At 42.6% G+C, this 13523-nt stretch overlaps 1 protein-coding gene across 2 annotated transcripts in view; it reads right to left on the minus strand.

Annotated features, from left to right (window-relative positions):
* DYNC1I1 (dynein cytoplasmic 1 intermediate chain 1) overlaps positions 1 to 13523 on the minus strand; it is a 281312-nt gene that overhangs the window by 112821 nt on the left and 154968 nt on the right. For both annotated transcript variants that reach the window (XM_006114494.4, XM_006114493.4), the window contains exon 10: positions 10903 to 11028. In XM_006114494.4, the coding sequence (XP_006114556.1) occupies positions 10903 to 11028 (126 nt within the window). The remainder of the gene's footprint in view (positions 1 to 10902; positions 11029 to 13523) is intronic.

Raw genomic sequence — 13523 nt, forward strand, 5'->3', positions numbered from 1 at the left:
AAATATAGTCTTTCACTTACCTCAGTGAATTTAATTCTAAGATATGCCTTTCTGATTCCATCCATTCAGTTGAAAAGGGGAAGACCACACCAAGATAAGCAATGAAGAGTGGTCAAACACATAACTTAATAACAGTGTATAGAAGCCACTACAGAAAAACTAAGGGGGAATGAAACATTTGTGGTGCGGTTGAGTGGCTGATTACTATACTCAATCCACCAATATTTTCCAAGCATGGACAGCTTTTATTGAAATTAAAATAGAAAACACAAGACTCATATCCCACAAAAAATTGACAGTTTACTAAAGAAATGGAATCTACTAAGTAAGTATGACTGCATGGCACTGTAGGAAAAGGACAGAAATAGCTCATGCTACTAAAGGTGCTATACTGCAAAAAATACTTTTTTGTGATTATGCTAAAAGTCTGTTTGACTCCTTGGAAGAACTTTTAAATGATTACTGCTTCCTGAAATAAAAGCTGCTGCATATATTCTCTTCTCCATAAAAATATGCTGAATGAAGTTACATTTCCCATAAATAAATTGCTATAAATTATGTGGAATCTCCATAATTGGAGATATTTAAGAGCAGGCCAGATATGGTCTAGATAATACCTAGTCCCACCATGAGTGCAGGGGACTGATCTAGATGACCTCTCAAGGTCCCTTTGGGTATGTCTACACAGCAAAGTTATTTTGTAATAATGTCTTTTATTCCGAAATAACTATGCGAGCGTCTACACAGCAATAGTATTATTTCAAAATAAATGTGTAATGTAGATGTAGCCTTCCAGTCCTATGATTCTATGATTCTCAGTGTCAGATTGGTATGTAACCCTGTACTTCTGAAGTGTTTGGAGGGGTTTGTCTAGACTACAGAGCTTTTTCTGGGATGCTGGGGGTGTGGGATGCTAGAGGGGTGGGACTCAAGCCCCCAGTGCTGCTCTCCACAGGTGAATATCCTATCCCCTAGGCCACTCTGGAACCCACCCAACCACTGTGCCTTCCAGGCATTCCTTATCCTGTCTTCCTAATGCGGTTGCCAGCTCCAGCCCTGGGACAGCCTGTGTGGGCTGTTTGGCTGCTAAAATGGCTGGACGGTGCGCCTCGCCATCCAGGACTGCCCAACCCTGTGTCTCCCACCCCCAGGCACCCTTTAGGAAGGATAGGGGGCTGAATCTCCTCTCCCCATTCATATGGGAACATTCCTGGCTGTTCCCCTTCATTAGGAAGCAAAGGGAAAGTTCACACTTTGCTGCATTCCTCACTGTGTCTGGGGAGCACAGGCAGCAGATGAACCTGAACCTGAACCTGCCCCAGCCGGGGGACATGCACCGCTCCCCCAGTTGTGCCCACTGGAGCTGTAGTGACCATGCAGAAGCACTTCTTACCTGGCCCCAAGCTCTGCGGTAAGAGAGGGCTGGGATAGCTCTCGCTCCCTGGGGCAGCCTGCATATTGAACCCATCACACTCAGCCCCACCCCGTGCAATGATTTAAATAAAGCATGTTCATTTTCATTCCATTTTCCAAAAAACAAAAATGAATTGAGTTAAGGACCCAAGCAACAATGGATAAATCTTCTAGTACTGTTATAAATTGATGCTATGAGTATGCTATCACCTTGAACATGGGGCCAGATCCTCAGACAGAGTACGTCTACACAGCAACATTATTTCAAAATAACTAGTGTTCTTTTGAAATAACTTAATCTGCATCTACACAGCAGGCAGTTACTTAGAAACAATGTTCGAAATACTGTTAAGCTGGAGGACTTCTTAATCCGACTCCTGTAAGCCTCATTGTATGAGAAGTAAGGGTATGTCTACACTACCCCGCTAGTTCGAACTAGTGGGGGTAATGTAGTCATCTGCAGTTGCAAATGAAGCCAGGGATTTGAATTTCCCAGGCTTCATTTGCATGAAGCTGGCCGGCGCCATTTTTAAATGCTGGCTAGTTCGGACCCCGGCTACACACGGCACAGACTAGCTAGTTCAGATTAGGCTTCTAATCCAAACTAGCTGTACACCTTGTTCATCCGCAAACTTAGTGTCATCCGCAAACTTGTGAGGGTGCAATCCAACCCCTCATTAATAAAGATGTTTAACAAAACCAGTCCCAGAACTGATCCTTGGGGCACCCTGCTAGAAACCAACTGCCATCCTGACACTACCCGCTGGGCCCGACCTTCCAGCCAGCCTTCTATCCATCTTACCGTCCATTTATCCAGTCCACATTCCCTTAACTTGCTGGCAAGAATATTGTGGGGGACGATATCAAAAGCCTTGCTAAAGTCAAGGTATATCACATCCACTGACTTCCCCATATCCACAGAGCCAGTTACCTTATCATAGAAGCTAATCAGATTGGTCAGGCACGACTTGCCCTTCATGAATCCATGCTGACTAGTCCTGATCACCTTCCCCTCTTCTAAGTGCTTCAAAATGGATTCCTTGAGGATCCCCTCCATGATTTTTCCAAGTACTGAGGTAAGACTGGCCAGCCTATAGATCCCTGGATCATCCTTCTTCCCTTTCTTAATGATGGGCACTACATTTGCCTTTTTCCAATCATCCTGGATCTCTCCTGATCTCCACGACTTTTCAAAGATAATGGCCAAAGGCTAATCAATGATATTTGCCATCTCCCTCAGTACCCTCAGATGTATTAAGTCCGGAACCATGGATTTATGTTCCTTTAGCTTTTTTAAATAGTTCCTAACCTGTTCTTTCCGCACCAAGGGCTGTCCACCTTCGTCCCATATTGCATCACTTAGCACATTAGTCTGGGAGCTGACCTTGTCCGTGAAGACAGAGGCAAAGAAAGCATCAATACTTCAGCTTTCCCCACATTATCTGTCACTAGGTTACTGCCCTCATCCAATAGGGGCCCCACACCCTCTCTGATCACCTTCTTCTTGCTAACATGCCTGTAGAAACCTTTCTTGTTGTCCTTCACATCCTTTGCGAGTCGCAATTCCAGTTGCGATTTCGCCTTTCTGATAGCTCCCCTGAATTCTCTTCCCTAGTCATCTGTCCAAGTTTCCACTTTTTGTAAGCTCCCTTTCTGTGCTTAAGTTCACCAAGGATTTCCCCGGTAAGCCAATCCAGTCTCCTGCCATATTTGCTTCTCTTGCTACACATTGGAATGGTTTCTTTCTGTGCCTTCAATAAGGCTTCTTTAAAATACCGCCAGCTCTCCTGGGCTCTTTTCCCCTTCGTGTTAGCATCTCAGGGGATTCTGCCCATCAGGTCTCTGAGGGAGTCGAAGTCTGCTTTTCTGAAGTCCAAGGTGTGTATTTTACTACTCTCTTTTCTTCCTTTGGTCAGGACCCTGAAATCTACCATCTCATGATCACTGCTTCCCAGGTTGTCACCCACCCCTGCTTCCCCTGTTAGTTCCTCCCTGTTTGTGAGCAGTAGGCCAAGCTGCACATGGCCCCTGATTGGACCCTTCAGCATTTATACCAAGAAGTTATCCCCAACTTTCTCCAAAAACTTCCTGGATTGTCTGTGTACTGCCATATTGGTCTGCTAACAGATGTCAGGGTGATTAAAGTCCCCCATGAAAACCAGGGCCTGTGATCTGGAAACTTCTCTCAGTTGTCCGAAGAAAGCCTCATCTACCTCATCCACCTGATTCGGTGCCCTGTAGCAGACACCAACCACAACATCACTGCTGTTGCTTACACCTCTAAACTTGACCCAAAGACTCTCAACAGGCTTTTCTCCTTCTATATACTGGCGATCTGAGCAATCATTGTGCTCTCTTACATACAATTCCTCCTCCTTTTCTCCCCTGCCTGTTCTTCCTGAACAATTTATACTCTTCCATGCCAGTGCTCCAGTCCTGCGAGTCATCCCATCAAGTCTCTGTTATCCCAATCAAATCGTAATTCTTGGACTGGGTCAGGGCCTCCAATTCTTCCTGTTTGTTACCCAGGCTTCTCGCGTTGGTGTACAAACACCTTAGATAACCAGTTGATTGCCCTACTCTCTCTGTTTGAATCATGGGTCCTCCGTTGTTGCTCGTTCCTCTTTGCATTTCTTCCCGGTATACGACTTCCCCACTCCCCTCAGGGTTTTGGTCACCATCCCCCAACGAACCTAGTTTAAAGCCTTCCTCACTAGGTTTGCAAGCCTGCTCTTGAGGATGCTCCTTCCTCTCTTTGTTAGGTTGTTCCCATCTCTTCCTAACAATCCTTGTATGGCAATTCTGAAGGTCTCACAAAAGATTACAATAAACAACAAATACTAAAAAATTTAACACCCCATTGTAATGAATTTTACTTTAAAGCATGTTTAATATATACCTGAAAAGATACAGAAGTAAGGTTATGACTCCTGACATGGACTTTGAAACATTCACAGAATTTACTCTAAAACTGAAATCATTTAAAGTTCTGTTCCAAATGAATGTCATCCCTTTGATTAACAGCCTATAGAGGTTCCACAAGATTACTGCTGCTGATGCCACACCATCTCTAAGGGTATGTCTACACTACAAAGTTAATTCGAATTAACAGACGTTAGTTCGAATTAACTTCAATAGGCGCTACACATACAAACCGCTAGTTCGAACTTAATTCGAACTAGTGGAGCGCTTAATTCGAACTAGGTAAACCTCATTCTACGAGGACTAACGCCTAGTTCGAATTAAGTAGTTCGAATTAAGGGCTGTGTAGCCACTTAATTTGAACTAGTGGGAGGCTAGCCCTCCCCAGCTTGCCCTGGTGGCCACTCTGGGCACCACCAGGGAAACTTGTCTGCCCCCCTCCCGGCCCCAGAGCCCTTAAAGGGGCACGGGCTGGCTATGGTGCCCGTGCCAGGTGCAAGCCTGCCAGCACCCAGCGAGCAGACCCTGCACCTGGCATGGCACGAGCCAGCCACCCGCTGCCACCCGCTGCCACCCAGCCCTCTGCCTCTTCCTGGAACCAGGCTGTTGGCTCCCAGGAGCCTGCCCGGGGCTACAAGAGGCGGGCACCTGCTTGGTCTAGTGCGGACATCGTGGACCTCATCGAGGTTTGGGGGGAAGCCTCCAACGTCCATGCCCTCCACACTAGGCACAGGAAAGCGGCCGTCTAGGGCAGATAGCTGCCAGCCTGGCCACCCAGGAGCAGGTTTGCATGAAAATCAAGGTGGTCGAGTGAGACCCACAACCCTGAGCCCTGAGCTTAGAACATAAAAACATAAGAATGGCCGTACTGAGTCAGACCAAAGGTCCATCTAGCCCAGTAGCCTGTCTGCCGACAGCAGCCAACACTAGGGATCCTGGAGGGGATGGACCGAAGACAGTAACCAAGCCATTTGTCTCGTCCATCTCCAGCCTTCCACAAACAGAGGCCAGGGACACCATTCCTACCCCCTGGCTAATACCACTCCATGGACCCAACCTCCATGACTTTATCTAACTTCTCTTTAAACTCTGTTATAGTTCTAGCCTTCACAGCCTCCTGCAGCAAGGAGTTCCACAGGCTGACTATTTGCTTTGTGAAGAAGAACTTTCTGTTATTAGTTTGAAGCCTGATACCCATTCATTCATCTGGTGTCCTCTAGTCTTTCTATTATGGGAACTAATGAAGAACTTTTTTTTATTCACCCTCTCCACACCACTCATGCTTTTATAGACCTCTATCATATCCCCCCTCCATCTCCTCTTTTCTAAGCTGAAAAGTCCCAGTCTCTTTATCCTCTCTTCATATGGGACCTGTTCCAAACCCCTGATCATTTTAGTTGCCCTCCCCTCTCCCACCCTCTCTCTTCCCCTCTCCCACCTCCTTTTCCCAGTCTCCCTCAGCTTTGTTAAGTAAAGAGAGATTCTATTTTTGACCACACGTGTCCTTTATTTAGTACATCAGGAAGGAGGGCTGGGGGCTGGTAAGTGAAGGATGTGAGGGAGGAATGGAGTACGAGCCCCCGATGGGGAGGACTGGGGTGGCTCTGCGGGCTCCTCAGGGTGGAAACTCTCCTGCAGTCCCCCGATTGATCCCCCCCCCAGATGGCAGCCTGCGGCAAGTGCAGCCGGGCTGATGGCTGAGGGTATGTCTACACTACCCCCCTAGTTCGTACTAGGGGTGGTAATGTAGTCATACGGAGTTGCAAATGAAGCCTGGGATTTGAATTTCCCAGGCTTCATTTGCATAAAGCCGGCCGGTGCCATTTTAAATGCCAGCTAGGTCGGACCCCGTGCCACGTGGCTACACGCGGCATGGACTAGCTAGTTCGGATTAGGCTTTCTATCCGAACTAGCTGTACGCCTCGTGGAAGCCTAATCCGAACTAGCTAGTCCGTGCCGCGTGTAGCCACGCGGCACGGGGTCCGACCTAGCCGGCATTTAAAAATGGCGCCAGCCGGCTTTATGCAAATGAAGCCCGGGAAATTCAAATCCCGGGCTTCATTTGCAACTCAGTATGACTACATTACCCCCCCTAGTTCGAACTAGGGGGGTAGTGTAGACATACCCTGAGTGCTGTGATGTGCCGAGTGTGGACACTCACAGCACTCCAAGCCAGGACTGCTTTGCTGTCCCTCATCGAGGTAGACAAGCAAGCGAGGAACCCTGAGAACTGTCTGTCCGGGGTGGGGGTTTGGTCCCTTTAAGCACAGCCCTCGGCTAGCCTGAGGCAGCAGGCTCCACGCTCTAAGTCCTAACCTGATGCCCTGCTGGCACTGCTTCCAGCCATCCTTAACTTTGGTTCAGGATCCACTCAATGTGGACATGCTTATTTGAATTAGCAAAATGCTAATTTGAACTAGTTTTTAGGTCTAGATGCACTAGTTCGAATTAGCTTAGTTCGAATTAACTAATTCGAATTAAGTTAGTTCGAATTAGTGTTGTAGTGTAGACATACCCTAAGTGTATTTCCTAGAGCTTGATCTGAAATGGGTTCATAAATGTATTAATTTTTGTTTCAGAACTACTTTTCATGGGTTCCCGTGCCCTGAAGTTTCAAGACAAATCTGTAATGCCCAGTTTCCTCATGTCTAAATCTCATTACAAAGCTCCTATTCAGAAGGCAAAATCTGATTTTGTGGATGATCAGGTGGGTTCACTAGAAACAAAACTTGGACTAGTGACCAAAATATAATTCTGGGTTTTGGGGGATAGAAAAAAAGCTTGTATATAGGAAAGAATGTAATAATTCAAATAACAAAAACCCCATCTCTCCCTCTCACTTCATCTGCCTCAGAAATACTTGGTTAATGTAGAATTATTTTACATTCCACGCACCTATCACCACACATCATGTACCTTCTAGGAAGAGACATTCAATATTTTGAAACTTTTCATGTAACTGAAAACAATTCTATGTGCAATAATAATCAAGTACAAAATCCTGTTTCTCCTCCATGCAGAAAAAGAAAGAAAGAAAGAAAGGCTTCAGCCTAGGTCTGATAATGTTGCACTCTGACATGTGTGGCTGATTTATGCAGAGTGCACAAGGAAAAGGGGTGATTGTCTGGCCTGCATCTGCTATATCTTAGAGCCAAACTAAGAGTGTTGTTGCCTGATTGATAAGGGAGTATTTATCTACCACACAATAATCAAAAGGGTTCTGCTTCCAAATTAGCTACAGCATGGAGGTTGTCACCAGAACGAGGGCTTTGAGGAGCACACGAAAAACAGTGCAATATGCTCTCTGACTAGCAATGTTATAAAATTGTTAGCAAAGCCAACAGGATCACAACCACTACAATATAGAAAAGGAGACTCAGCCAATATAAAATGACCCACACTTGCATACTCATCCTCAATTTTGGGGAACTCCAGAATAGGTGAAACTGTCTGTATACGGTCATCAGACCAACACATTCTAATATACCCCCCTGCCCAGAGTCTGTGTCTTAACTTTCCTATTCATCATACCACCACCCAGAATACCTTACAATATTTAATAAGGGTTTCAACATTCTTTCTTTGAATGAACTTCTACATAACAATATCGGGGTCCCTATCTTCACTAGATCAATTACTCATTTACATTATTCTCATTAACATTTATGTCAATTAGTTGCCATAGCATGACTGCTGTTAGTATATATAAGTTTCAGTTAAGCATCTAAACTTTCCCTGAAATTCCAAAAGCATGTGCAGTGCCTCACTTTGCTTTGTCCTATCATGTACCACTCTCATTTATTGTAACCCTTATCTTGTGACTTCAGGCCAATCTATTGGTTAAACACAATTTACTTAGTAACCACCATGTCATCACTGACTTATTTTTTCAAGCTAGAAACCTGTTGATCCTTATATTGCAGCTTTTTCCATTTTACTCATAAATGGCTTTTACATTGGCTTGTACATTGACAACGCAGGGTGAACTAAATAGATACGGTGGGATTTCTAGTCACTATGAACATATTGTGGATAGGCTGAGTTTAAAGACCATCGTGGAGTGGAGGATGATGAAAGGTGCTGTCTATGGAATTAATGTGGAAGATAATATGTGATCACTGTAGGAGGCCAGGTTTGAACAGATCAGATATTTTGCTTGCATAAGATGTTTTGGTTACCCCTGGTCAATGGATGTTTTCCCAAGACCTCGGATATGTAGAAATATTGGGGAAAAGCATATGGAGGTGTTGTATGGAGGGGTGATGGTAGCAATTGATCAAGACAGCTGTTGTCATGCCTCGGCAATATAGCTTTAATGAAGAGTGTATGTTCACCTATAGCTGCTGAACAGTCACAATGTCAGCTGGGTTTGAAGGAAAATGGGGCATAGCTGGTAAAAGACGTAGTCAAGTGGCTGAAGGACACTGAGTCAGGGAATGTTTCTCTTGCAAAACTGTAATGTATATGATACAAGGCTAAATAATAACATAGTTGGTTTCCACTAACTAATAGAATAACAACATGGTGATCTAGAGAACTGATTTTCAGACTCTGAGAGGCATACTGTTTTCCCATTATTTTCCATCTGAATCAGTTAGCTCAGCTAAAATAGCCTGTATTCAAGAGACCAAGTGAAATGCTTTCTGCTGCCTTGCTTAATCACTGCCCTTCTTAATCACATGGGATATGCTCAGCCAATCCAGGACACAGGAGAAATTCTATTTGTGATACCTTCCCAGCAACCACAGTTCAAACTCAGCTCCAACTTAAAAAGCGCTGGGGAACAGCTGTATCAAAATGTCTGTGGGTATCCCATCCCAGCAACACAATATTTCCCACAGACACTGAATCTGTACTCACTGTCATTGCAGGTGAGGTTAACCCAAGTTAGTGCATGAAGACACTGTGCTACGTGATTACCCAAAAGACAGACATTTTCAGGATTCCAGAGCCAATGCCTGTATAATATCATGACAAAGAATGAGGAGATCTACCTCTCCCAGTGATCGGAGAATTAAGAAGAAACTCAATTAGCCAAATCTTGAAGACATCTTTGTGCCTTCAGGGTGGTTTCCCTTGGAGGGATGAATCTGGCTCTGTGCTTGTTTATTTCAAAGAGTCAGTTTAGCTTTAAATAAAGTACATGTCCTGGCAGGTTTTTAATTCATGGGGTGTATTTTTCTCTCTGTTGTTGGTCTTCCCTTAACAGGAAGGTCTCCTCCTTGTCATACAGGACTGGTCAGAATCCTGCCATTAACTTGCATAAAGTCATATTACTTTTGACAATACAGTGGGAATTTTTTCTACTCTAATATTGTTTAGAACGTCAAGCAATCTGACCATAATTAGGATGCCGTGCTCTCAGGTGTGCTGAAAGGACATCTCAGTCTGCCAAATAGGATTCCAAGAAAAGAAAATGTTTTTATTTCAAAGATAAAAATATGTATGTCACATTTACTGTGCAGGCCCAGGCTTCTGTTGGAATTGCTTTGGGGATAGTAAATTAGAAAAACATGCCTGGAATTAAAGGTTGCTTAATCAGGCTGAAGCAGTTTCCCAAATCAAGTGTATCTCTCCCACTATGTTACATCAGATAACGTACCAAAGTCCAAACATACATTTAGTTCAAAAAGATGTTTAGTCCTTAAATGTAAAATGACCCTTGGTTTACACAGCTAGCCAGGTAATACATACGTTTCCAAAAGAAGCAACTTTCACCACAGCCTAATCCCTGATAGTACAATATTTGAAATTGAAAGTTTTGCATGTGCTTTTTACATGCCAGGATTCAAAATATAATTATACTGAAAACGTATTAATAAAGGACCTTGAGTCTTGGCCCATGCCATGCTCCATTATTTGGATAATGTGATGGAAATAGAGCACATGAGGAGAAAATTCAGATAATTTCAAGCCATGTCATGTCAAACAGAAAAATAAAGGGAAAAGAAGTAGAAACGTGCACAAGAAATGAATCATCTGACTATTTTTAAATTGTTCATAGGCTTTGGAAGAGGTTTGGTCATGCGATAACACTGAATGAAATAAAATGGTAGCTGATAGCCCAAAGGATAGCCAAATGCTAATTTGTTGAAGAATCGTCATATTACTTAAGTCATTCTAACCACGGTATCAGCAAAATGAATGTTCAGAAATGTATTGTATATTTATACATTTTAAAGTTGAAAAATCACACTGAACTTCATAGGGAATGAGAGTAGGCAGCTTGGGATTCAGAGGATACAAGGAAGTTAACGTGGGTGGGAAAGCATATGTGGCTGCCTGGATGAGGAAGTGGTACACCACAGTTACTTCATAAGTGCAAGGTCTTTATAAACTAAGTCTTTTAGGGATTGTTTTAAATAGAGAATGATACACAATCCCTGACAAGGCTGCCTTATTGTTTCAGAAGGATTGCTGCCTTCTCAGAACATTAGACTGCTGCTTGTACTTTTTCCAAAACTGTCTTTTTTTAACCTTGGCCTCTTCATCCAAACAGTAGGCAGATGGGCTGCATAGCAAACTCTGCTTTGCCTAGTATGCAAGGAATGGCTTATTGAATCTTACCTGACAATGGAAAACATATTCTGGTGTGGTTTTCTTAAACTTCATGTTCCAAACTAAGGCCACCCCATCTGGCTCATGTGGAGCATCTTCATTGTTGTTATAAGAAGCAACCATCAGTTCAGGGTACTATATATGAGAGAACACGCAGTAAGATTAGATTCTGTTTTGGGGATGGAGCAACTACGCAAAATCATAGGAGACAGAAGCCATCATTTCTCACCCTAGATGTGGTATCAAATATCTAGTTTTAATAATCATGCACACCACTCCAAACGTACTGTTTAGCTACACTTTGGTTTTATATTTTATTATTAAAATTCTTAAAGATTTGACTGTTTCTTCCTTATCGATGTCCTCTAGGATAACACAATGGTTACATTATTTACTGTAGGTAGTTCTCGAAAAAGTGTAACTTAAGAAAGACCTCAGATATTCAGACTTTGCTATGAAATAGGTCCCTTTCCTGAAATTTCTACTAACAGTGAAATCTGAAAGTTCAAATTGAATGCTTAAAACTTTTTGAGACTATGAAATCTTAGTCTCCATCAATTTTGATATCTAATATTGAAATAATAGGTCTTTTACTCTGAGGTCCACTTTCTTCAGCACAGTAGAGAGTTGTTTTTTCTTTCTTATTTCCCAATACGAAAAAGGTATCTACTACAGAAGATTCAAATAACAAATTAAAACCTTTTTCACAGAGGGTCCAATTCTGCAAGATATTGAGGTCCTCTTTGGAAGTGCAGAGTGCCATTAAACAGGATTTGAGGACACTCCTTACAGTGCAGAATCAGGTCCATATTTTCTAGTACAGTACACTCAATTTCTAAGGAAACATCTATGGTGAATTAGACTTTCAGACTATAGTGATTCAAATATATTGTTTTCAAATATCATAAGCAAAACTAATTTAAGTACAGTGAGCCAACCATATTTCTGATGTAATTCCAGTAACATCAAGAATGAGAAAAAATAGGAAAACTATTTTATTGCAAAGAATCTAATCTAATCTTGCTAAAAAAAGGAAGCAAAGATAACGGCATATGGGTGAACGAGTACATCATTATGCAAATGCTTCTATATGTATTTCATAATTTTGTTTATGTATTTTATAATTTAATCTAATAAGTGACCATTCAAATTGACTGGGACACTTTTACAATCCTTAAATATCCAGGTACCAAATATCAAGATCAAAATAATGAATATTAATAATTTATTCACACAACATGTCATTTACCGTTTTCATCCCCCATGGACACACATACATATACTTCAGAAAGCTCTATCCCTCAACTCAAATGCCCAAGAGAAAAAAAGACGAGTTTTGTAACATATCTAGATTAAAAAATACAGGTTCTGGCAAACTAATGGACTCCAAAGACCAGGGTCCCTCATGGAGAATGCCTTGTCATCATGGCTCTTCAGTTTCAACCAAGAATGATTCAGTTCAAGTTGTTCTTCTGGTATCTGCAGCATTATATTGGAAGCACAGTGAGAGCTCTTATTTCTAAACCTCTACCACTGTACAGGTGAAATGCAGAACTGGAAGAAACAGCTCTTCAATACAGAGAGCTTCTATAAACATAAATGGCCAAATTAATCCCTGATGTAACTATCATGACTTCATGAATTTGGCCCCTTCTAGTTTGAAACCTACAAAGCAATTTTAAAAAAATGATTTTAAACCCTTTTTTTTCAACCTCCCCCCATCCCTCAGTGTTAAGTTCCTTTGAGGGAAAGATATAATGAAAAACTACAGCAATACAGATTTCAGGGTCATATAAAAGCCCTAGTCTGTATCCATTTTTATGCAATAGTGTGTCTTATAGCTGATTTCTTTTCTGTCCCAGTTTTATCGTTCTTAAGTAGAATAGAGGCTAGATCCCAGACCTCTCTTCCCATGTGCGAGGGAATCCGTGGCTAACATAGGGCTGCAATAGCTACTCCCATGACATCTCCTTTCCCAACTCCAATGTATGGTGCATTCTGGGGAAAGGGAGATATGGCTGTATTGCACCTAGATTCTGGCATCCCCTGGCTGCTGGAGCAGCTATTATTGGCACCGGATACAAAGTACTGTATCCTTGAGACTGATTTGCTTTGCACCAGAAACCAGTCTAATCCTCCTAGGACTGGGAAAGAGGGAAAGCTGGCTTAGCTTTGTACCTAAGTAGCTGCTTCAGGCACAAATGTTGGTGCAGGGGCTAGTTCATTCTCTTATAGAACTCATCTGGAGGTTTTTAAGTAGCGTAATAGTAGTCTGTCTGAACATAAACAAATGCAGACATGTAAGTCACCAGTGTGGATGCATTTTGCAGTCATAGTGTAGGCATCAGCTTGTAAATTTACCCCCAACTTTGGATATTTAGTCATTGGCATCCTATTGAATTATATAACCATCATTAAGAGCAGGGGAGATGGAGCAATTTGTATAGTGGGGGTGCTGAGAGCCATTGAACCATACCATAAACCCTGTATATAATGGAAACCATTTCAAGCCAGGGGGTGCTGAAGTACCTCCCACACCCCTACTTCCAGCACCTATGATTATGAGAAATTTTGATTTTAAGAAGTGACTGCTATTGAGAGAGGAGATGTAGCACTATGAAAATTGTCAG

This window comes from Pelodiscus sinensis, chromosome 2, assembly GCF_052426305.1.
Source record: "Pelodiscus sinensis isolate ZL-2025 chromosome 2, ASM5242630v1, whole genome shotgun sequence".
NCBI lineage: Eukaryota > Metazoa > Chordata > Testudines > Trionychidae > Pelodiscus > Pelodiscus sinensis.